Source organism: Enoplosus armatus, chromosome 24 (genome assembly GCF_043641665.1).
Source record: "Enoplosus armatus isolate fEnoArm2 chromosome 24, fEnoArm2.hap1, whole genome shotgun sequence".
Classification (NCBI taxonomy): domain Eukaryota; kingdom Metazoa; phylum Chordata; class Actinopteri; order Centrarchiformes; family Enoplosidae; genus Enoplosus; species Enoplosus armatus.
In genome coordinates, this window is record NC_092203.1 from 6,271,539 (window position 1) to 6,294,566 (window position 23,028).

Genomic DNA, 23,028 nt, shown 5'->3' on the forward strand with positions numbered 1-23,028 from the left:
CACACACACACACACACGGAGCCTGTGCTATCCTGAATGCTGAATGACACCTTTTTCTTACCTTGTATTTCAAGGGTGAACTTGTTTTTTATACCCCGAGATTTCTACTGTATCCACCAGGCGCACTGTAAAACAATCGCTTCCTTTTTCCATCTCTAATGTTGAATGTGTGACTCTGTTATTAAACAGAAAAATACCAAGTGCAGCATGCTGATATACTAAAACCAGCCCCACCTGTTTGTCACTTACAATGGGTTGTATTTGTCCACTGGCTAAACAAAGCCACGTTTAACACCGCTGTGGTTGGGTTCAATTCGGCCCTGACTATGATTAGCGCTCCTGATTATTTTCTCGAGCTCTTTTTGTTGGGAGCCACTTTTATACTCAAATCAGAAAACGCATGTCCTCCCTGTAAAAGGAAGTTTACAGGCCTTTGGGTGTCAAACTGTGAGCTAAACCAGAGAGTAAACTGTGGCTGGCATTATGTGTCTATCCGTGTATGTTCTGTAAGACTGAGAAATGTATGTTACACTTGTACAGATGTGTCCTGTATACCTCACATTGTTTTCCTTGAGAGCATGTACATTGTGAAGAGGATCATGGTTTTTGTGAGTCTCCTCGTCTCTCTGTATATCATCACTCTTTGTGGCATGTTCTTCACAGCCCCAGTTTTAAAGCTCTCATGTCAAAGCCCTGAACAAGGCAAGTATTTTTACCAGACACTCTTGTCTTTTGTGAGAGTTTATTTTCTGCCCTCTTATGAAAGCTGACACGGGCGCTAAACATGTCAGTGTTTTGTCATGAACACACTGTAAAGCTTGTCGAATTATTTGTACTTTTGACTCTGAGGTTGGAGAGATGAGAGGGGGTTATATTTTTTAGTTTCTTTTTATGCAGCACATTGCAGCAACCACTGTCTTTATTTTCCTATTGTATCTACTGAGTATGGTGTTGATATAAAGATATTATAATGAGACATATCTGTGTATATTTGTAAATATGTAATTCTGAATTGTATGTAAAATGAGCAGCTTTAATAAAGTCTGAGATTGTTTCCTCTATGGGATTTTGCTCTTTTGTGGGAACTGAAGCTGTTTTATTTTATTTTATTCATTTTAATGTCATGTTAGCCATATGTGCTGGCACACATGGCAACTGGCACATTTTTTAAATACATTTGTTTATTTAATTTACTTTATACATGGTTACTAGTTTTAATGATAATTTGCATAAACATAAAAACACATGGATAACTTGCCAATGTTATGAATTATGTATTTAGATCCGGAAGTGTAATTTCAACCACGTGGTATCTAACCTCCAATGAGCTTTTTACAGTTTGGACTGTCATGATTTGGCCTGGGGTTCGTTCGAATATGTACACCATCCGACCTTCAGCCGCTTTCCTCCTTTATTTCTTCCTCTCAGTGGTGGAGAAAAGTAAATTGTGTCTCATAAGATATCTTAAATTGAAATATGGTGAATTTAACTCTATGTTTGCCTGTTTGAGTGGCATATAATATGTAAGACATGAGACAAGGCGGTTAAAGGGACTTGATATGAGAGAATGTGAACGAGACTCAGCCGCGGCTGGAAAGATACAGATGTGTCAAGCTAGCAAGTGGGAGACTGACTACTGCCGGAAGTGACGCGGTTTACTCTATAAAGCATAGTTGTCTGTGTCACAGCGTAATAGTGTGCAAATAGGATAATTATCATTTGAATTTATAAATAATGGAAGTATTTCGATTAGTAGTAGCTGTTTCAGTATGAATTTCAAACTCGCTTCCCCTTCTTCTTCCATTAGTTTAAAGAGATGCGGGTCCCCGGTGGTTTTATTATGAAAGTTTACACCGGAAGTCATTAGGTTTGTTCATGCTAACTCGACAGAAGGCTGGAAAGCGACCAGATGGAATTCTGCACTGCCTTCTTAACAGCTTCCACACATTTTAAATTGTATTGCACACATTTTTAGCTGACTTTCCTGCGAACAGACAACCCTGGCGTGACCACTAAAGCCTATCCGGGAGGCTCGGCTGCGCTGTGAACCGGGACAGGAGCGGTCAAGACATTTATACCTTACCAAACATCTTCCCACTGAAGGTATCATTTCTAGCCCTTACTGTCGAAGAGCAGTAGCTTCTAGTTATCCTAATGGTGAAATATTATTGCCCTTGACAGTCTTTGTAACTTCAGTTGGGTTTGAAACGTTGAAATGTGTGTTATGTTGAGAAACGAGACCTCCCTAATGTCCTTTTCAGTAGTTGTTCCTGAAATGATGCAGACAACTGTGATTAGCTTTGGAAATCTGTCAAACAAAAAGGGAGTTTAGCCGGAGGCGAGAGGGGTGTAGCCTTGTTAAATCACATTGTCTGGGACTGTTTATGCGGCCTTATGTGTTATTTACTGCCGCCTGCGTTACAGGCTCTTGTTCCTCTAAACACTGCCGTTCACGAAATCTTTAATTCTTCAGCAGCACAAATGCACTGCGTGTTTTTTGTTTGTTTTTTTCCTCATTGCTATGTTACTTTAGACGACCATCGTCAGGCTAGCCAGAATGAAAACAGTGCAGCTTCCGGTCACGTATTTCAAAACAAAAACCGTAGAAACGTCTCATGCTAGTTGATTAATGTATTGAGTTAATTGCCAATTTAGGTAATGGATTAATCAATTAACCTTGGTTGTTTGGGAAACTGTAATGGGCATCTTTAGTTATTTTCTTACACTTTGTAGATAAAATAATTGACTAATAATTAATTAATATTGTCAATCTGTTGTCATTGATGATATGCTGTATGGTATGGCACAGCCACAGTCTGACTCCATTTGTAGTGCAGTGCAGTGGTTAGTTTGATCATTATTTCAGTGTCCCGTGTTGTTTTCTGAAGTTTTTTCTGAGTAGATGGAATTAATTCTTGAGTGGATTTATAGTTTACATACCTAGTATGTACAGCTGAAGTGTTTCATAGTTTCATAGTGTTTGATGATAAACTGAATATCTTTGGGTTTTGAAATGTTGGTCGGTCAATGTTGAAGAGGTTCTAAATCTGCCCTGCTTTTATTTTTAAAGTAAAACTACCTAACACCCTGTCTTCCTCTGGCTCCCTCTATTTGTCTTGACACATAGACTGAGTAAATCAGATACAGTAGGCTCTCATATCCTGGTAGGACAGGCCTGTCTGTCACTGGTTCAGAACATTAACCCTTATTCACCCTGCACATAACCGCAGCAACCTGCAAACTCTCCTGATGAAGCAACTGTGTATGGTACAATATAGTCCAGGTCTGTTGGAGGACCTGCATGTACTGTCACCCCCTGCATCATGTGTTACATTAACAAAGCTTTCAGTAGTAAGGAGCTGGTATAATGTATGACAGACAGTCTTTTGGTCAAGTTTATACCTGTAACTTGACCAAAAGTTTTACAATTGTTTATTTGTGGCATACAAACGTGCATATCAGTATAATTTTGCAACATTTATATTCAACTATTAGCCTGTCTTTCAGCTACAACTTTTGTTTTTTGCCCTGAACCTGGCTTCCCAGGCTATATGCCACCCCTTACTAGTTCCGCCAGTCAAATGCTTAGGTTAGCTATGAAGCCGTGGTTGGAGTTCGCGTCTGCTGCCTGTAACGGAGTAGGTGAGATTAGGAAGGAAGGCTTGCCTGGCAGACTCAACTAAGGGCTCAAAAGTGTTAGCACAGAGCCATAACTGAATCTTTATTATTATGGAGATTTCTGTATGCTTCAGTGAAGTGCATCAGGGTCCGTAGTAATATTGGGACATTTCTGTTGGTCACGAAATCCTTTTTGTTTTCCATTCAAAGTTAAAAACAGAAGGAACTTCTCACATCATTATCAATCTCAGGAATGGACTTGATGAGCTAAAGTTTGTCCTTTTCAGGGAGCGTTCCTCCAAGGTTGCCTCGGAGAGGGCAATCTCCTTGAACATCTGTAAAGAGAGCGCCTCTTTGTGGTTTGAGATGGGCTGTGATGTAGTTCAAACACTTAGATCTCCATTTCTCTCTCTGGGAACTGGCTCTGTAGCATATTTAACTCGTTTTTCAAGATAGAATTGGGAGCAAACCAGGGTGTTTTCAGGACTTCAAACGCTCTGAAAGGTTTTGAATTTGATTACCTACATTCAAGGCTTTTAAAAAGTCATTTTTATTTTACTTTTAATCAGTATCATGGTTTCTCTTTGACACACTCTTCTGAGATGAGCTTATACCAACAGTAATAATTCATGCTGAGTGAGTGAGAGAGTGTTTGAGGGTTAAACATCCTCCTTGCTCCTCCTTGAATGCTTAAATTCCAGTTGCATGTGTTGCAGTACATCATGAATGGCCGCCTCTGCATTCCAGACAGTCGAGAAGAAATGCTGTCAAATTAGAGCAGCCACCTTTCTTCTTTTTTTGTCTGAAGACGTGGTGCATTCATGGCATTGTTGAAGGCCTGCATGACTTAATGAAATAGATTTGCAAGCATTCCTGAAGGCTTTAAAAGGTTTCAAAGGAGTGCACAGAAAGAAAAGTCATCAAAGTAATTATGAATGAGGCTTTTTTCATTTCATATTTACATTTTGAATCTGAATTTGATAACTTGTGCATGTTATCTGATGCAGTCTTATTAATTGCCTGAGTCATGGTGTGGAGAGCATTTTTCCTGTAATTTTCTATTTCAGATGCTTCAGCAGCTGTGTGTGTGTTCACTACGACTGCTGGCACGTAGGTGAGACAGATAACCATCTTGCTATGCTGGAATGACTTTGATTACACTACAGTGCAGTTTGCACTCGTTACAGTGTTTTTTACTGTAATCTGATGCTGCTAAAGGCAGCTGTGTTATGTGATGAGGGCAGAGCACCTTACTAACTGTATCTGCAATTCATACATTTATGGCAAGTAGATCAGCAGACAAAACCCAGTGATAAGGTATGCTTTAAAGTTAGGCACGAATTAGTGCAGAAGAAATATATAGAAGAGCATACTTACAACAGTCAGTTTAAATAAGCGTGAACCACGGAAAGCAGCCTTAATGAGTGTTGTGTAGGACGGCTTGAATAATTCAGAATGTACTGAGTGACTCAACACAGGTCTGGTAAAGATGACAGTCAGTATTTGACATTAAGCCCAGATGTCACAGCAAAGGTCAAGTTTACAGATGATCATGATGTCATCTTTCTGTGCCACATCTACACATCTAAGGGGACTTACTGGCAGCAACCAGTGACCAACCAGTTTCTGTTGGGTTCCAACAAAACAAGATTGTCATGGTACTCTGACATTCATGCGTCACAAGACAAGACAGATCTTTATTTTTTTATTATGGATTTTTGTATGCTGAAATAATTAGTTGAATTGTTATTGTTATTTTTCAAGCAAAAATATTGATCATCGCCTAGTTTGAGGGTCTCAGTTGTGGGGGATTGCTGCTTTTCTGTGGTCAGTTGGTCAGAAAAAACAAGCAATTTGAAGACGTCCAGTTTGGTTTTAGGTCATTGTGATGGGCTATTTTCTGATCTGATACCTGTATTTATTACTTGAAGGTTGTATCACGTTTGATCTTTTATAAACCAAATCCAAATTTTCTTTTAGACCAACAGGAAGCCTGACATTAGTGTGTTGTAGCTTCTCTCTTTTGATACCTCCACACTAAATTAGCTGCAGCCATCAGCCAAGTGTTGGTAAAATATGCAAGTGGCTGGCAGATTAGCTTCATTCAGCAGCCAAAAAAACCAACAAAAAAAGTTAAGCTATTGAATGGCTGGTAAAACTTGAACATTCACCAGTCATTTGACCTGTGGACAAAAAAGTTAATTTTGCACCATGGTATGTATTCTGAAAAATAAAAATAGTGTCAGCTTTAATACATGTAATTATTCATAATTATTGTCACAGCATATGCCTCCACGAAGCAGAAACAAATTAGTCTTTCCAGGAAACTACAAGAGAAATATTAAACAAAATAAAAATACAAATACAAATCTTTTGAATTACTGCTAGAAATGTTGGTGATAATTGCTTGTAGCTAAATGTCTGAGAGTGAAATTATTCTTTATAATGAGATTGCATTTGTAGCCTTCAGCTTTATTCTGTATATCTTTATTTAATGCTCATTTGCTCTCATGATTACAGCTGAAACATTCATATTTGGGGCAACGTGGAGCCGTCCTCTGTTGGATTACACTTGAGCAGAGCAGCTAGCTGTGTGTGTTCAAATGCAGTGGGCACCAGATTAATTCCATTACATAACATTTAGTCAATCTTAAGTGGGCTACAAGTGAAAAGAAAGGCTTCACAGTAACCTTAGGCTTTCCAGGACTCAAAAGAAGTGTTATTAGATGATTATAATGGACTCTTTAATAAGTAGAAACATTTAGTTACAGCTGCAGAATATTAGATTCCTAACTGGTTATGATGTGACACAGTAGTCTACAAGGTGATTGGATTAAAAAGCAGGAAGGCTTGTATCCCTTCTTTTGATAACTACTTCATCATTGCCTGCTTATCCTTAGACAAATATTGACTGGACAGAAGTTGTATGGGCATTGACGTAACATGATGATAAAGTGAAACACAAGTAGCCTTATTGTATTTTTGTTGAATTGTTTTAAGACAGTTGTTTGGAGAAGCATTTATAACTGAGTGGAAGAAGTAGAAATACAGTACGGCCACTCCTTAAAGTTATATGTTGTGTGTCTCACCATCCATTGAGACAAAACAAATGAATGCATCATATTTAAGAGACCAAAGGGTATTTAAGACTTTTCAGTCTTAAGTTGACCTTCTGATGGTGTGTGACTGAAATATTTTGTGCACTTAAACAAAGTATTTTTGAGTTTCCCTGATGTTATGAGGCATCTTGTTTCATGTGATTTCACTTGTTAAATGTGAATCAGCAGTCCATTGTCTGACAGATGCCATTGTGTCACTATAAGAGCATCAAAAAACATCACCATGACACAGAAAAACACGCTCATTTGGAAGAACACGACCTGGCGTTATCATTCAAACGTTAGGGTAGAACACTGCGAGTTAGTGTTGAGGAAAATGAGCTCGCTCAGCTGAGATCTTGTCTTTGTCAGGTGAAAACCTTGTGATTCCAATTTGAGCTGTTTTTGCATGTTTAGACTTCCCTTTAATATGTGAAAAGATTCCCCTTAATATGTGCTCCGGCTCAAGGAAACAGTTTAATTTACACCTGCCTTCATTTGTTCCTCATTCTGGAGAAAAGGCTGACACTCGATGTGCTCTGCTCAGATATCTCTGTGGAGGAACTTTATGTGCTTCATTTTATTGTTGCTGCACTCTGAGTTGCAGCAGCTGTTTGCTTGTTATGTTGCCCTGTGGTGGACAACTTCATGAAATCTCAAGTTGATGTTATCTGGGCAGCATGTTGGGTATTATGTCATGTAATGAGATTTTTCTAATAGAGCAAAATTGATGTAATAAATCCATCGCACAGCTTCGAGAACACTTTGTTTTAGTATTGTCTGGGGGAATCAGCCGGTCCCTGCTCTCCACTGCTCAGACATGCAGCTCTTTTACTGTCACAGTTCTTAATTCTCTGTTATTGGGATGTCTACTCTGCGAGGCTTTAGTATGTGCAAGGTCTGTCCTCACATATATAGGGACCTCTTACTGAGCACCGAATTTGCTCACTCTTTCAGGTTATGTGCACTTAACAGAGTACCCCAGTGATAATAATATTGTACTTCCATAAAGTTGATGGACTTGTTTGAGATCAACAAAAAAAAGGGTCAAAATCAGAGAAGCAGAAGTTGTGATATTTCCCTTTCTGCCTGTCAGGACTGTATTGATTTTGACACGTCAAATCAATGAAGTGCCTCTTTAAGTATGGATGTACGCCTGCAGACAGACAAAGCTCTCATGTACATCATTAGCATGGACTCCTAGCTAGGAAATAACCACTTCACCCCGGCAGTGCTGGTGCCTGTCTGTAAGTTGAAGAGTCATTCTTCACAAAAGCGTGCAGAGGAACAACATTCTGCTGTCCCCTCGTGGATAATTAGTTTACAACCATATTATTCAGGCTTTCAGAAAGCTGCTTAGTACGTGTTTATATATGTAACCAGGGAGCTTGAGTTAAGGTGTGAAGGAAGGAGCGACAGAGTTTGGAAGATAGGGGAGGCAGGAATGGATGAAACCAGGTCGAGCTTGAAAAGAGGCAAAGCAAAGATGCAGTGGATGGAAGGAGGGATGGTAGCAGAGGTGGACGGAGAGGAATGAAGGTGGGAGTTGGAGTTAAGGGGGAGGGTAATGCCCGTTTACATTCCCAGATGAGGATTAGCAGTCACAAGTTCTCTGCCTGTTCCTGACCTAGCCTGGATTGTGGAGGCCACTGCTGCCTCCTGGATCCTTCATTCATCATTCATTCACCACATACACAGCAATGCATTAATTCTACGTGATTTCCTCCTGGCATTTTCACTTACAACATATTTTTAGTCAGCTGGATTTGTTTTATGTTGTTGACAAAGTAAGATATGAGTGAATGAGCATGTGAGGCTCCTGTAGGAAGGTTACATAGGGCCTGCAGGTTGTGAACTGTGGAATTGCATTGCTTTATTTATGTCCTGCGTGACTGAATGCTACACGTCTGACACTGACGTTGCCAGGACCATGCTGAAAGTCCTGTTTGTGACTCGGTGTGTCAGTATGTTGTGTGTCAGCATGCCCATAGTGTGGCTGCATTTGAGTACTGCAGTAAGCTCCATCTACTGGCACCTTCTTAACTGTTGACTCCCAAACAGTCCATGACATTCTGACAGTACCTGGCAAAATACAACCTGAGGCCTGCTCAGATACTATGAAATAAAGCAAAACTCAATTATATACTAATGTGCCAGTGTTTAGACCAGACTCACCGCCTCTAAAAACGAATGAAGAAGAACTATTTAAACTATGTGTTAGAGATATGGATGACTCCTTGTCTCTAATCTAATGTGTTTGACTTTGATTATCTGAATAGTCTGGTGTCAAAGAGGCTGCAGTTGTCACTCATGTAGACTAGAGATGATGTTGGAATGTGTCTCTAAGGTGTTAGAGGAATCCTAGCACACACGCGCACACACACACACACACAGACACACACACACACACACCACATGCTTATTATACTCTCAGTGGTCTTTTGTCAAGTTGTCATACCAACTGGATGAAGAGAGAGCACCAGTTTTAAAATTCATCCATTCCAGGAATTCTTCTGGCTGGACGAGGCTTCTGAGGACTAATATTTTTGATTTAGTAATTTTCTTTTCCAGAGATTATTATTATTATTATTATTATTATTATTATTATTATGTATCCTAGGGGAGCTGGCGAGCTCCTAAATGTCACAGAAATGTTAGGCAGCAGATGTTTGAACTGGCCGCAGAGCTCCACACTGTTGTGGAGAGGAGAAAAAGAAAAGTGACACATTATTCACAGGAAAATTATTATTATTTTAGTTGCCTCTGCCGATATTGCATCCAGCTTGTCATTGACTGATGTGCCCCTCGTGTGTGTGTGTGTTTGTTTGTGTGTGTGTGTGTGTGTGGTTGTTGTTGTTGTTTCACAGGTCCCAAGGCAAGTGTGTGTCCATCATGCCGCTGTTTGGTAAATCCCACAAGAGTCCGGCTGACATCGTCAGGACCCTGAAGGAAAACCTGGCCATCCTGGTCAAACAGGACAAGAAGACAGACAAGGTAGAGAGGGACTGTGTGTGTGTGTGTGTGTGTGTGTGTGTGTGTGTGTGTGTATGTGTGTGTGTGTGTGTGTGTGTGTGTGTGTGTGTGTGTGTGATGCCTGTGTGTGTGTGTGTGATGCCTGTGTGTCCAGGGCCCCAAGGGTGACAGCTCTCTGTGAAATTAGAACATGGAACAGCCTGTCCCTGTCGTCTGCTGACACTTCACTGTCAAGACAGTTTACTCTCTCACACACTTAAAATTAGCCACACAAGCCAAGTTCAAGCTCAAGTCAGTTTCAGCTTCCTCCTTTTCCCCCTTTTACCAGGATGATTCTTAATCTGCCATGTTTCCCCATCCTCTTCAACTCTCTGCTCTCCAGGCGTCTGAGGAGGTGTCAAAGTGTTTGGTGTCCATGAAGGAGATTCTGTACGGCAGCAACGACAAGGAGCCTCACACCGAGACTGTGGCCCAGCTGGCCCAGGAGCTGTACAACAGTGGCCTGCTGATGTCGCTGGTAGAAAACCTGCAAGTCATAGACTTTGAGGTGAGGAGCAGTGATATCAGTCCACATGTTCTCAGTTGTGTTAGTGAGTTGCTCCTTCACCATACAGTGTGCCACCCATAACCCTGTGTGTGTGTGTGTGTGTGTGTGTGTGTGTGTGTGTGTTTTCAGGGGAAGAAGGATGTGTGTCAGATCTTCAACAACATCCTGAGGAGGCAGATTGGGACGAGGAGCCCCACTGTCGAATATTTCTGTTCCCACCAAGAGGTCCTCTTTGTACTGCTGAAAGGGTGAGACGCACACATAGACTGCACATACTGTACACAGTCTGATGGCTTCCAAAGAGGTGACACAAACAATCTCTCTCTGTTTGAAGGTACGAGACGCCCCAGGTAGCGTTGAATTGTGGGATCATGCTGAGGGAGTGTATCCGCCACGAGCCACTCGCCAAGATAGTTCTTCATTCGGATCATTTCAACAGCTTCTTCAACTACGTGGAGATGTCCACCTTCGACATCGCCTCCGACGCCTTTGCCACCTTCAAGGTACCTTTGGGTCCTCCTGTTCTCATTTGTATGATAAGGCTGTTAACATACCAGCAACTATAGAAACAGTGTTTTGAGTTTGACTGATGAGATATATTTTTGGGTTGAATGTGCCAGTATTCAGTATCTTTTTAAATTATTAAGTTTTGTTGAGGAAAATGCTGAAAAAATTGAAATGATTTATCATCCCTTTTTTTCTGTTGATCAGTGAGCATCGTCCCTGACAAATAAAGAAATAATTTAAAAAAATGGACAAGAGGAATAGACAGTGTGTCAGTCTGAGTCCTCCTAAGAGTTTCGTGTTTTTGTAATATGGTTTTCCCGTGTTTTACCGGCTTTATTACAGTACAGGAAGTGTCCATTTCCTTTTAAAAGTAGTTGCCAGCCGCCATGTTGGGGTACAGAAACCTACACAAATGTTTAGTAATGTTTGGCTCCATTATTCTATTATTGACTTGATTTATAATAGATTTTTCTGTCTTATTCGCAGGATCTCCTGACAAGACACAAAGTGCTCGTGGCTGAATACCTCGAACAGAACTACGATGCTGTGAGTGATCTGAGACACACATATATCTGTAGCTCTCCCCCACAGAGGATTAGTCTGGAAAACACATGATGGATGTAATAGCTAACACACATGTTAATGCAAGTGTGCCATGTTATTTTCAACCAGAGTACACACACACCCACCTCCCACGTAGGCAACGCAACATCAGCCGCTAAACATAAAAATAAACACAAACACTGTCCACGGCTCAAAATGACTGCTTGACCAGGAAGACTTCAAGAGAGGAAACGCACACAGATACATAAGCAGCTCAGGTGTCAGTCACTGCAGGGCTCAATGGCCCAGTCATGCATTTAACACACTGTAGTCACACACAGGCGTTCACTTGCCTTGTGAGAGACTATTCAATATGCTGAAAAAGAGGGCAGATAAGTAGGAAGTAAGACATAAAGTTTTGACCAATACACATAAAGTTCCAGGAAAACTGAATCAGTGGAAAGCCCTCTGTGTCACAACTCGTCCAGATACAAAGCTCTGCACTATGCTGTCGGTTTTCCCCGGTAGAGGGGTCCCTTTCACAGATAGGGTCCCCAGGGATCCCAGGCTGAAGAAACCTCACACAAAACTGCCTTTTCACCTGTACGTTGTATGTTGACAGAGAGTCTATGTAATCCATCCTGTGACAAAACTGAGCCAAAATACAGCACAAGTTAGTGTTAGTGTTTGATTGATTTTAGTATCTGTGATCAGAGAAAATGGGGCAAATGGACAAGTATTAGTAGGCAACTAGACATGTTAAACTACAAGCCTAAAGTCTGAAATGCCATCTCAGCCTGTTAATAATGTATAATAAGGTGTGTTTCTTATGTAATTGCAGGTGTTTGCCGATTATGAGAAGCTGCTGCACTCTGAGAACTACGTCACCAAGAGGCAGTCTCTAAAGGTTTGACTCTGACTCATATATTGATTTGTAATCATTATAGTCTGTTGCATTTTGGCTGAAACTTCTTACAGACAAAATGTGACCCAACACTGTGAATTGATATTTACTGTGAACCTATACATGTGGCAAGAAAGACTCACTTATTCAATAGAACTGCTCCTTGATGGGACCAGTGTACCATTATGGAAGTGGTGATTTTTAAAGGGTAGTTGAAGAGGTCTTCACCCTGGCTAGTTGGAAAGATAGCGTTAGCATAATTTGGTGCATTGTCTGCCTGTCCATACCACACTACCAGGCCTAAATTTATACCTATTGCACTCAAGAAACATTAATATAGTTTTTGATGATCTCTCCTGCAGCTTCTGGGCGAGCTATTATTGGACAGACATAACTTCACAGTGATGACGCGCTACATCAGCAAGCCTGAGAATCTCAAGCTGATGATGAATCTGCTAAGAGACAAGAGTCCCAACATCCAGTTCGAGGCCTTCCATGTCTTCAAGGTAAAAACACCACGCCCATAGCACACAGCAAATATGGATCCATTCAATGAGAAATGCAAGTCATGCTCTATTGTGACTCAATGTGTATGAAGCCTCAGTTGGGTGTGAGAATGTGGCATCGTTCATTAATGAAGGTAGATTCTCTCTGTTAGTGTCTGCTGGAAGTAAAAATGCCCCCCCCCCCCCGTCTTCCAGGTTTTCGTAGCAAACCCCAACAAGACGCAGCCCATCGTCGACATCCTGCTCAAGAACCAGACCAAACTAATCGACTTCTTGAGCAACTTCCAGAAGGAACGCACAGATGACGAGCAGTTCAACGACGAGAAGACCTACCTAATCAAACAGATCCGGGATCTGAAGAAGCCGGCCTCCTAGAGAAGCATCCCTCCCTGCCCTCTATCCCAACTTTTTATCGATAGGAAGACATACAGTAGAAAAAAAACACATTAACAATAATGGTTATTCTATTTAAAAGAAAAAAAAAACTTCAAGACGTTATTTGTCTTTTTTTCTCTTTGTTGGTTCATTTAAAACTTGTGCAAGAGTAGTTCTCAATCAGCAATCTTTCTTTTGTAAATTCTTCTCATGATTAATTTTTCTTTCATCTGTAGCGTGTAGTGCCACAACTCACGGCGTTGGAGGCAGCTGATTCTCTCTTTTGGGAGAACCAGCGGTTTAAAAAGCTTCGGCCTAAATGGTCGGACGAAACAGGCGTGACCATTTTTGTAAAGTTATCATAGCCACCAGCTGTGGGTGTCTTAACTGTTTAAATGAAGTAGCTGCGAATCAAAATAATGAAGAATATCTGCTTTTTTTCCCCTTTTTTTTTGGTTAACGTGTCCGGTCGGGATCAGGCAAAAACTTCAGAGTGAGAGCATCTCAAGTGTGAAACACAGTCTCAGTCATTGCTAAAAGCTTTGTTAGCCAAATAGCAACAATAATCCTCAGTTGCCCTCTGCTAGCCTCTTTCTTATCGTGCTGCCAAATCAACAGTTGCTCAAGTTTTCTCTTTCTAAAACTACAAACATTATCAGACTTAAACACAATCCTGAAATGTCTTCCTTACTATTCCTCAAAAGTTAACGTTTTAGCTACAGATTTTTGCCAATTCAACGAGGGAAAAGCTGAAGCAGCTCCTTGAAGTTGAGAACACACTACTGCACGATACATAAAGGCTGATTTGTCTATAATAATAGCCTGCCAATATCACAAAGATTTGGCACTTGTTATTCAGCAATGTTATCATTTTCTCAATGTGATCCTACAGTTTAAGTGGGTTAATCTGAACCAGTCTAACCTGACTTTAGTCCATCATGATTAAAAAAAAACCCTTTGCCATTCTAATGAACTGAATAAGTTTTGGTAAGACTGAGAATAGAGGTGTTTTGAGAGAATTGGTTTTAGTCACTGTTGACCAAACCTTGCCAACAAAAAATAGCAATTGTAGGAATATTTTAAGACTTTGACATGAAGGGCCTTTTTAATTGAATCGGGCTGCTATCGGTACAGTAAGCTTCAATCATTGTGATCCCTGGTTCTCTTTGCTGGTGGCTGATGGCACTTTCTGTATGATAAAAATAATATGATGATTTTTGTTAATCTTATAAGCTGATCACTGTTTTCACACTGCTTGATGGTACATTTTTTTTATGTATAGTTTCATTGTCATGTACAGTTTATGGTTTGTACACCTGAAGTTGAGTGCCATTGTGAGTGAGAACATTGAACATGAACAGGAGGCACTTTGCTCTTGTTGAGAGGAGAGCAGCTGTAAAGATGGCTGTTTGTGTTTTGGTTTGACTCCTTTTCTTTCTGTACTGTAACAAGAGTTTCTGCTCTGATCTGGATGTGATGTTGGAGGAATGGAAACAGGTGAGAGGATTCAGAGGTGCCTTTTTGGTTTGGTGTGTTTTCCCTTCTTTTCTCTTTTTGTATTTTCAGTATCTTTCTAGGGGGAGCTTAATTATTATGTTAATGAAAATATGTTCTGATAGAACATATTTGTTGTGATTAAGCAGTGAACCTCTTGACTCAGTATATTTGAGTTACGCTGTCAAAGAAACATTTGAAACTTTTTTGCAGCTGATTGCCATTGTGTACGGAGCAGGGTCACAGTTTCACTCAATATGTGAATTACAAACTGTGTCGCCCACAAACTTATCGGGAAACTCGTCGCAGAGTGAGGCCAAAGTCGACCTGTAGCCAATTTGATGGTGAATTGTAACTGTGAAAAAATCCACATGTAGTTAAAGGACCAAAAAATGTGCAAAATCAATGAGGTTAAAACTCTAATTTTAAAGTGGTATTGGTTTTATATTTGACTTAGAAATGAAAAATGATCATGTTTCCATTGCATTTAAGTCAGTAAAATTCTGAATTTATTTCCAATTGATATTTGATGTGCATCCATTCGGTTACTTTTAAACACGTTTTATGTTTAATGGAGCCATGTTGAATGAAGTCTCTTTAATTTAGACTTAAACCTTTCAATCTAAACGGTTTCGAATTAAATTTCAAGACTAATGTTTAGCTGTCACTTGTTAAATACAGTGAACTTAAACAGAAATGAAGGCAGTAGTGGAGTACAGTAGAGTGACAGTAACAATCGTGAGAATTAATCTGGCGTAGAACAAAAATGGAAAAGTAGTTGTCCATGTTTCGTCTTTTGGGTGAAAATAAAAACAATACCAGCTTTTCTTTTTTTAATGCTATAAGCTGTGACATATTATATCAGAATATAACATGAGATGCAAAAGTAGGCCAGACAGCTTTACATCAGACTTGTCACTTGAGCCAAACTCAACTGCGTCTTTTGTTTTGATTTTTTCTTTTTTAACTGAAACAATGAGCAGCTTTGGTCCCAGCAGAACTCCACATTATCTTCCCAGCGTCCTCTCTGAAAGCAGCCACCTTTTTTCTTTTTTCCACATTGATGCTATTGTACCACATTCACGAGAAATAAAAGGATGGGAATGCATGTTTTGTGTGTGTGCTCATTTGTCACTTGTTTACAGGCAGGTGGAGTGCAGTCACTGATGTAAAGAAACCTCTTTCATTTTCTTAATAACTTTATTATCATTTGTTGTGTATTAACCTCGTCAGCCTTAAAAGATGGTTAAACATGACACTAAAGCACATGATGTTTTTCTGGATCATGCTCTTAGATTTACTGTCTCTTTGTATGATTTGGACCTCACATAAACACATAAACACATAAACATTTGCGTGATATTGTGCCGACAGAAGGTGTGACATACAATGCAAGTAAAACAGGTTCTCATACAGAGTGTTAAAGCTGGAAGTGAACATAATTCCTCAACACCGGATAAATAAATCAAAATGACACCAGGGTAAAGCTGTGTTATCAAGTTCCTTCGTTCTTAAAGCTACTTTATGTAGGATTTTATCTAACACCTCTATTACTGTGAAATGAATTATGATTACTTGATATATATATATATATATATCTATATATATCGAGATATAGATATATATATGTGTGTGTGTGTGTGTGTGTGTGTGTATAAAAAAAAGAGACCACTAGTGGCTTCTATCTTGACCAAGTGGCACTGATAATGTTCAGTCTTATTGAAACAAAATCTCATTTCCCATAAATCTCCTGCTTCTTTTCGTAAAGAGGATGTTGCTGCCTCTTTCTCTACACTGAGGAGAATCAGTATGTTGGAAGAGATTTCATCTTTCTTTCAAGCCTGAGAGTGCATTTTGCTTCTGTTCAAATAAATATAAATACAATTGTAGTATAAATCCAACTCAAGGGCCTTTCAAATAAAAATGTACAGAGAGATGCTGCGTGGCATCTGCATTTCTTTTTCTTTTATTATGCTAATTTCCAGCTCTATATTTTCATACAGACAGACCGATGAGCAGTCCCCCCCAAAAAAACAATCCCAGTTCTGCATAAAAGGGCAAATAAATAATGTAAAATGATGTGTGGCACAGACTAATATTCAGACTTCTTCCAGTTGAAGCCATAAAATATCAAATCTGTGGCACGTGAGCTAAAAACATGACACTATTTTTGGTATGTCCATTTATCAGTCAGTTCGTCCGTCTGTGGCTGATGTTCAGTTAACAGAAGGTGAGTCAAGGGATCTGTTGGTGCGCAGCTTCTTGTTGTTGTGGCTCTCCTGCTCAGCCTGCCTGCTGTGCTTCCCAACATAACCATCTGGAACAAAAGACAGTATTGTTACATTTCAGATCATCCATTTCTCTAATATGTAACTCCACTCTACACCTTATCTTGCTTTGCGTTTCTCATTACACCCCTAGTGGCTGATATACAGAGCCCAAATCACAGCCAGAAAGTGAAGACATTAAGATGGAACTCACTGCCAAGGTGAGGCGACGACGCCGAGCAAACTGCAGGGCTCCTCTGCCACTGTGAAGACAGAAAAATGTCAGATTCTCGAAAGAAATCTAAGGGCGGTATCTACTTCTCCAAGACATCAAAAAGCTGCTGAGTCAGAGAAAAGATCATTATGCAACAGAATAAATTAACATGTATCTTCCTTCTCAACAGAGTCTCACATTCTAGCATTGAAAGCTTGGCTGTAGAGTGAAGTTTTGATACCTTCTGATGGCTTAAAACTTGATTAAGATAGGGATCAATGCAGAGATGTTGGCTAATCTAAAAATCAGCATGTAACATTAAATAGTGAATAAAGGCAAGACAAAAATTGATAAATGAATTGTCTTTTTATCCCATCACTCCATGTACTCACTATGAACTTGCTGATGGTCTTCAGGCGGCTGAACCTCAGGTAGGAAATGTCCACCTTGTCCTTGTCCCTGTCCTGGTCGGTGGTGTAGATGTGTGTGATGCCGGCTCCTCTGATCAGAGGGACACACTCATCACACGGACATTTAGTTACAAACAGCATGGTGGCCTCCTCTGGTTTGATGCCTCGAGTCCTGAAAGCATCAGAGGACACATCAGCAGGTGGAACCCAAAGTACGCATATATGCATATGTGTAAATGGCCATGTTCTGACCTGAAGGTGAGGGCGTTCTGCTCTGCGTGGATGATGTATCTGTATTTGCGTCTCTGGCGGTCCTCCTGTTTGTTGTCCATCTGGGGGTACTCGGCGTAATGTGAGCCTGCTGGGTAAGCGTTGTACCCGCAACCCACCAGGTACAGACATCCCGTTCCGTCACTGCCAGCCTGGGACAAAAGAGCAGTTCAAAAAGCTCCATCAACAGCATCAGCGAGAAAGAGAATACAGCAAAGTATTGCTTTCTATTTTGTGTGCAAATGCCAGGCCTCTGGTAAGCAAATCAGTGCATTGCAAAGTCTGCTTTAAATAATTATAGTATTTAAAAAAAAAAGAAAAAAGGATTTGTTAAAAGCTATCTGCTTGAAACAGCACACTGTATCCACCCACGCTGAAAACATCAATGCATTAATACAATCACCCATAAATGGATTTATTTGATCCCATTTTGGACAGAAAAACCTCCATCTATATGAGGCTATTATCAGTTTTGACCATCCTGTCTAATCCTAACTGACACAGTAAATAAGCCAAATAGCCCAAAAAAAAAAAAGCAATGGGAAGAAAGGTGAGCTCACCGACTGTCCTTTGGCCCAGATAACGGCACCCACGCCCACTTTAGGATCCTCTGGAATAAAAATGATCATATGCATAAGAAGAAGGTGATGACAAACTGACAGGGGCGCTGTTTGAAATGATTGTGACCTTAAAGCCTGTCATTCAAGGAAATGAAAGCTACAGGCATGAATCTTCTGCCTCTACCCTTTAAAGAGTAACTGCCTATACACTTACATACAGAACTCTAACATGACTTTGTCAGGCTTCCTCAGGTTAAAATGCCAAAGCTAGTATGCTGTTAGACCAGTGAGAGAGTTACATAATCAAACAGTGATCGGACTGACCTGCCATTCAGACAAATTTGAATTCAGTTTGACTCCCAGTTTGACAAACAGATAATTACTCGTTACTTATTCTACCTGATTTTACTACCTGACTGTAGTGTTGGATATTTAAGTGTTCATTTGCAAGATTCTCATTTTTAGCTGACTGGTTGCAGTGTATACTGGTTTAATCACTTATTGTTAAGTTTGACCAGTAACAGGATGTGGACTGGTATGCTGAATCCCCCTCGAGTACCCTGAAGCATTCTGTGACAAACAGAAAAAACAACCAGACCTGTTCTATAAGCCAGCAGCCTGGCTTGGATCATGCAATGGCGAGCCACTTCTTGGGGTAATCCCTCGTGACAGGGAGGCAGTGAGAACTTGGCTAGTGATGGCTCAGGGGCTGAACGCTGTTCCCTGGGTCACAGGAACAACGCAATCAACAACAAATAACAACTGTGGATGGCAAGCGCATGAAGATTCCCATTCCCAAATAAATAAATAAAAATAACTGTGAGTATCTAACCTGTAGAAGCCGTAGTGTTGCTGTGGCAACCCAGCAGCCACTGCAGCTAGAACATCCACCAGCTCCATCATGTTGTGTCTCAGGTTGGAGAAGTACGGCTCCACACAGAAGTTCTCCAGACCCATTTGGGTCAAAATCTCCTGGTGCTGCCGAGACGTCTCGACGAGGAACTGTCTGGAGAAATCCTTCCGGTGTCTCGTCTGCTCTCTGGAATACAAGAAGAATGTCTCCTGTTTATATACAAAACAGCTAATTATTTAAATATGAACTGAAAGGCAGACTTTGATTCTACAGTAGGGTACCTGTTGAAGAGTTCCTCTGCGTTTAGCCCTGGTTCATCATCAGTCATTCTCTCCATGAAATCACACTCTCTGGACGTCTCATCAACAAACTGTGCCAGGCCTGGGGTCAGTGGCTGCAGCAGCACACAGATGTGAGGACGGCTGTTGGACTTCAGCTTCTCTGCTGCCACAGCGTCCAGTGCGGCCTCCTCCGAGATGCTGTCAGGTGGACTGTGGGAGTGGGAGTTTGAATGGTTTGTAGAGGGGGACCTCAGCATGCTGACCTCGGGGTCTCCGGGCCAGAAGGAGATCTGACTGACTCCAGCTATAGAAGAGCAAACAGCATCATCAGTATTTGTTTCCAGTTACTGTTAAGTAGAGACTTTGTATCTGTCTACTAATCTCTCTGTCATCTGTCTAAAGCCTCTCCCTCTCTTCTCACCGTTGATGATCATCTTGAGGCAGGTAGCGCAGGGTCTCCTAGAGAAGTACAACTGACAGTTAGCTAGGCAGGCGCCATGTTGGATAATGGCTGCCTGTCCTGCGTGGAGCTCAGGCCCTGAACAGTGGAGTCCCACCACCTTACGGTCCCGCACCACCACCAGACCCATCCCACGGATCTGGAACACAGCAGATTCAAAACTAATGCTGGGACGGAGCCTGCTATAACTCACTGTAGTGCATGCTACACGGGTAGTAACAGGACGTTTTATCCATAAATTGGTGTACATTCTAGATGGTCTATCTCACCAACCTGACTATGGTCCTCCTCTTCTGGTTGCTCTTGTGGGAACAGCTCCATCCACAAACTCAACAAGGTAAACAGGTTTACCTTTGATAACCTGGAGCCATGACCTGGAGGAGAGACGAAAAAAAGAAGTGAATGAAGAGTCATCACGTCCATTCTTTGCTGACAAACTACCTTCAGGGTAGTGAAGGGTGTAATTACTCTGGCTGGTGTGAGAATGTAGAATGTTGTGTATGTGGAGGAGAGCAGGAGTCGAACTTGGATTGAATGGATTAAACGCTGCAACAAAGTTGTCTTAGGCTGCTTCTTACAACTGCAGTAAAATGAAGTCACAGCAGCAAAAGCAGGTACTATCACATTTATCTTAATATTCTGAATAAAGCTAAACCCTGACTTATCACTATGACCATGCATCTATATTATTTACCTCATCTAAATCACCCATATGCCACTCAAAATGATTATGTCCATGTCAATTTAGGTTGATTGAACTAAGTTCACACTGTCAGCATTGAGGGGACACTGGAGCTGAATGATTGCTTTTAAATATGGAGGATCTGATCCTGATTTTTGTTCAGTGTAATCATAATAAAATCTATAATATATTTCCCCAATTTCCCCTTAATAAAAGCACTCTATCTAAACCTTTAATTTAAGATATTACCACTTGATGAAAAAATAAATGTTCTCCTGAAAATAAGAGTGATTCTTGTTATATGTGTTTGCCTTATGATGATGACTGACCTCACATAATGTGAATTTACCTGTGCTATACTTTTCTGAGATCATCATGATGCTTATTGGAATACTGCTACTGCTAGCATTAACACTCGTAGCTACAATGTTAGTTTGTACTGCTCAACTATCTCTCACGTCAGCCGTTTTATGACAAAACAAAAGTAAAACCTACGCAGCCATGAACTCTTTCTCCATCTGACTCACCTTGTACTCTGCTGTCAATCCTGGTGCTGCTGTCTTTCGTACCTCGATCCGGCCAGGACTGGCCCGGATCGGCACGGTCCCTTATCTCGCTTACTTCCATTCAATCCGCCAGCTAGCGAAATAATATCTCGTCTCGACTTTCAATAAGACAAGAGCAAGTGGCAGGATGACAGGAGTCGAAACTGAAAGAATATTAATATGGTAAACACTAGACAATATTTCCGGTCAGTGCTTTCAAAATAAAGGGGGGCTTACGGCTTACGGCTTCGATAGTATTTATATCCAGTCCATGTATCCTTAATATCTTATTTCAGAGGAGTATTTGCCTTACTTGTTCCTATCGCGGTTAATGGTTGGTACCTTGACATAGTTCCGATTATTTCCGCAATAACCTCTGACGTAACCAAGCGGGCGGGGCAACGACTAGGTGACGGCACAATACTTCTTCTTCTCTGACTTAATGACGGATCGCAAACCAACGTGAAGCATCAGGGTTTTACGTACTTCCTGTTACGTCAAAGAAATTAAACAGTAAAAAAAAGCAGAAAATAAATTAAATAAATAATTTTCTCACCCATTCCTAAAATCCCTTCCAAATTCCATCCCTGTCCGGCTCATGAATCTTATCCTGTAAGATGTTCCTCTCTAAATTATATTTATATTTATTTATTATATTTATATACACCTCATAATAACATGCTCGACAGCTTCAGGAACATTACAAACGTCACATTTATGATTCACACTTTGCCATTAAATAAACAGTTGATTTTAAGCCAGTATGTCTAAATCTTAGTCTTGAAAAAATCACTTCCTCTCTTCTGCACTTCCCTTTGAAAACCTTCACCTTGATTGATTTCTGTATACTGTGATAGTGTCTCCCTTTTGTATCTGTGTCCCACTTCTTCTGCCACGATTCCCTCGCTGCTTTTCTTATGAATGATTTGGCCTCACCTTTTCCAAAGGGAACTTTCACAACACACTACTGTTATCATGTATCTTCATAAAGCTACTTCAGTAGAAAACACTGAATTAAATGCAGAAAGAAGAATCATTCAGATAAGATATATATGATTTTAACTTGTCTCAAACTTAAATTGACTGGGAATAATGTCTGAATATGCAGCCTACACAATAATAATGAACTAATAAGAGACTACTTTAGTGCAAAATAGGCATTATATGGAAACAAAGCAGAGTTTGGAGTTATTTATTTTATCACAGAAACATGTCATCCCATAACTAAATATAAAAAACAAAGTAAAATAACATGTCAGTTATGTAACAGAAAAAAGAAATCCCATATAAATCCCAACATTGTGATCACCTCAAAGTAAACCATTATGTTTTAAGTTGAATTTAAACCAAATTACCAGCGGTTTTAGAAACTATAAAAGCAAAAAAAAAAAAAATATATATATATATATATATAAATATATATATATATTTTTTTATCTTAATACAGTAAGCAAAACAATCTTGTTTTTTCCAGTTTGCTTTTCATATAAAAACAAGAAGAAAACTGTAAACCTGTTCGTCATTCCACTAAATCATGCTGCCAACTTCAATGCATCTGTATTTGTTTTCTAACCTGAAAGAAACTGCTTTAAAATAAACTGAAATCGTAATCAGGTTCAAACCAAATGAAAAAAAATCTTTCAAGCATCTGAGAACATAAGGAAACAGAAACCTAACAGAGGAAACAGAAACTGATCTCACCAGCTGTTCTTACCCCTGATGTATTCAAGACATTTTCCTACAACATCCAGTGATGCAGCAGAAAGTAAAAACTAGGACCTGGAGGCAGTTTTTGGTCATCATACTGTCAGCCCAAGCAAACAGAATCTAAACAAAACTTTGCTTTAGCTTGCAGTGTCTTCAGTGCAGTGTAGTTTCACTGTATCTACAGAAAAACCTGCAGAAAATGTGATAAATAATC

At 40.2% G+C, this 23,028-nt stretch overlaps 2 protein-coding genes across 2 annotated transcripts; one reads left to right on the top strand and one right to left on the bottom strand.

Moving 5' to 3' along the window:
- The first annotated feature begins 1,901 nt into the window (after window positions 1-1,901).
- Window positions 1,902-15,673, top strand: cab39l (calcium binding protein 39-like). The gene is made up of 9 exons (XM_070930460.1): window positions 1,902-2,103; window positions 9,584-9,710; window positions 10,072-10,236; window positions 10,366-10,484; window positions 10,571-10,739; window positions 11,230-11,289; window positions 12,128-12,193; window positions 12,553-12,696; window positions 12,892-15,673. The coding sequence occupies exons 2-9, from the start codon at window positions 9,609-9,611 to the stop codon at window positions 13,069-13,071; spliced, it is 1,005 nt and encodes a 334-aa protein (XP_070786561.1). The 5' UTR covers window positions 1,902-2,103; window positions 9,584-9,608; the 3' UTR covers window positions 13,072-15,673.
- An 809-nt stretch (window positions 15,674-16,482) lies between these two features.
- Window positions 16,483-21,216, bottom strand: cdadc1 (cytidine and dCMP deaminase domain containing 1). Its single transcript, XM_070930459.1, has 11 exons — window positions 21,090-21,216; window positions 20,154-20,254; window positions 19,842-20,019; window positions 19,421-19,724; window positions 19,119-19,325; window positions 18,885-19,009; window positions 18,287-18,336; window positions 17,709-17,878; window positions 17,439-17,628; window positions 17,047-17,095; window positions 16,483-16,882 (listed from the first exon to the last, which is right to left on the bottom strand). Exons 1-11 carry the CDS (start codon window positions 21,187-21,189, stop codon window positions 16,782-16,784), a joined length of 1,575 nt encoding a protein of 524 aa, XP_070786560.1. The 5' UTR covers window positions 21,190-21,216; the 3' UTR covers window positions 16,483-16,781.
- Window positions 21,217-23,028: the final 1,812 nt, after the last annotated feature.

Excerpts from the sequence above, each read along its gene's own strand:
- cab39l (XM_070930460.1), top strand. The coding sequence starts at position 9,609 with ATGCCGCTGTTTGGTAAATCCCACAAGAGTCCGGCTGACATCGTCAGG. Across the intron at positions 12,194-12,552 it reads CCAAGAGGCAGTCTCTAAAG|CTTCTGGGCGAGCTATTATT; the intron begins GTTTGACTCTGA and ends TCTCTCCTGCAG. Across the intron at positions 12,697-12,891 it reads AGGCCTTCCATGTCTTCAAG|GTTTTCGTAGCAAACCCCAA; the intron begins GTAAAAACACCA and ends CCCGTCTTCCAG.
- cdadc1 (XM_070930459.1), bottom strand. The coding sequence starts at position 21,189 with ATGGAAGTAAGCGAGATAAGGGACCGTGCCGATCCGGGCCAGTCCTGG. Across the intron at positions 20,255-21,089 it reads GATTGACAGCAGAGTACAAG|GTCATGGCTCCAGGTTATCA; the intron begins GTGAGTCAGATG and ends TCTCTCCTCCAG. Across the intron at positions 20,020-20,153 it reads AAGAGGAGGACCATAGTCAG|ATCCGTGGGATGGGTCTGGT; the intron begins GTTGGTGAGATA and ends GCTGTGTTCCAG.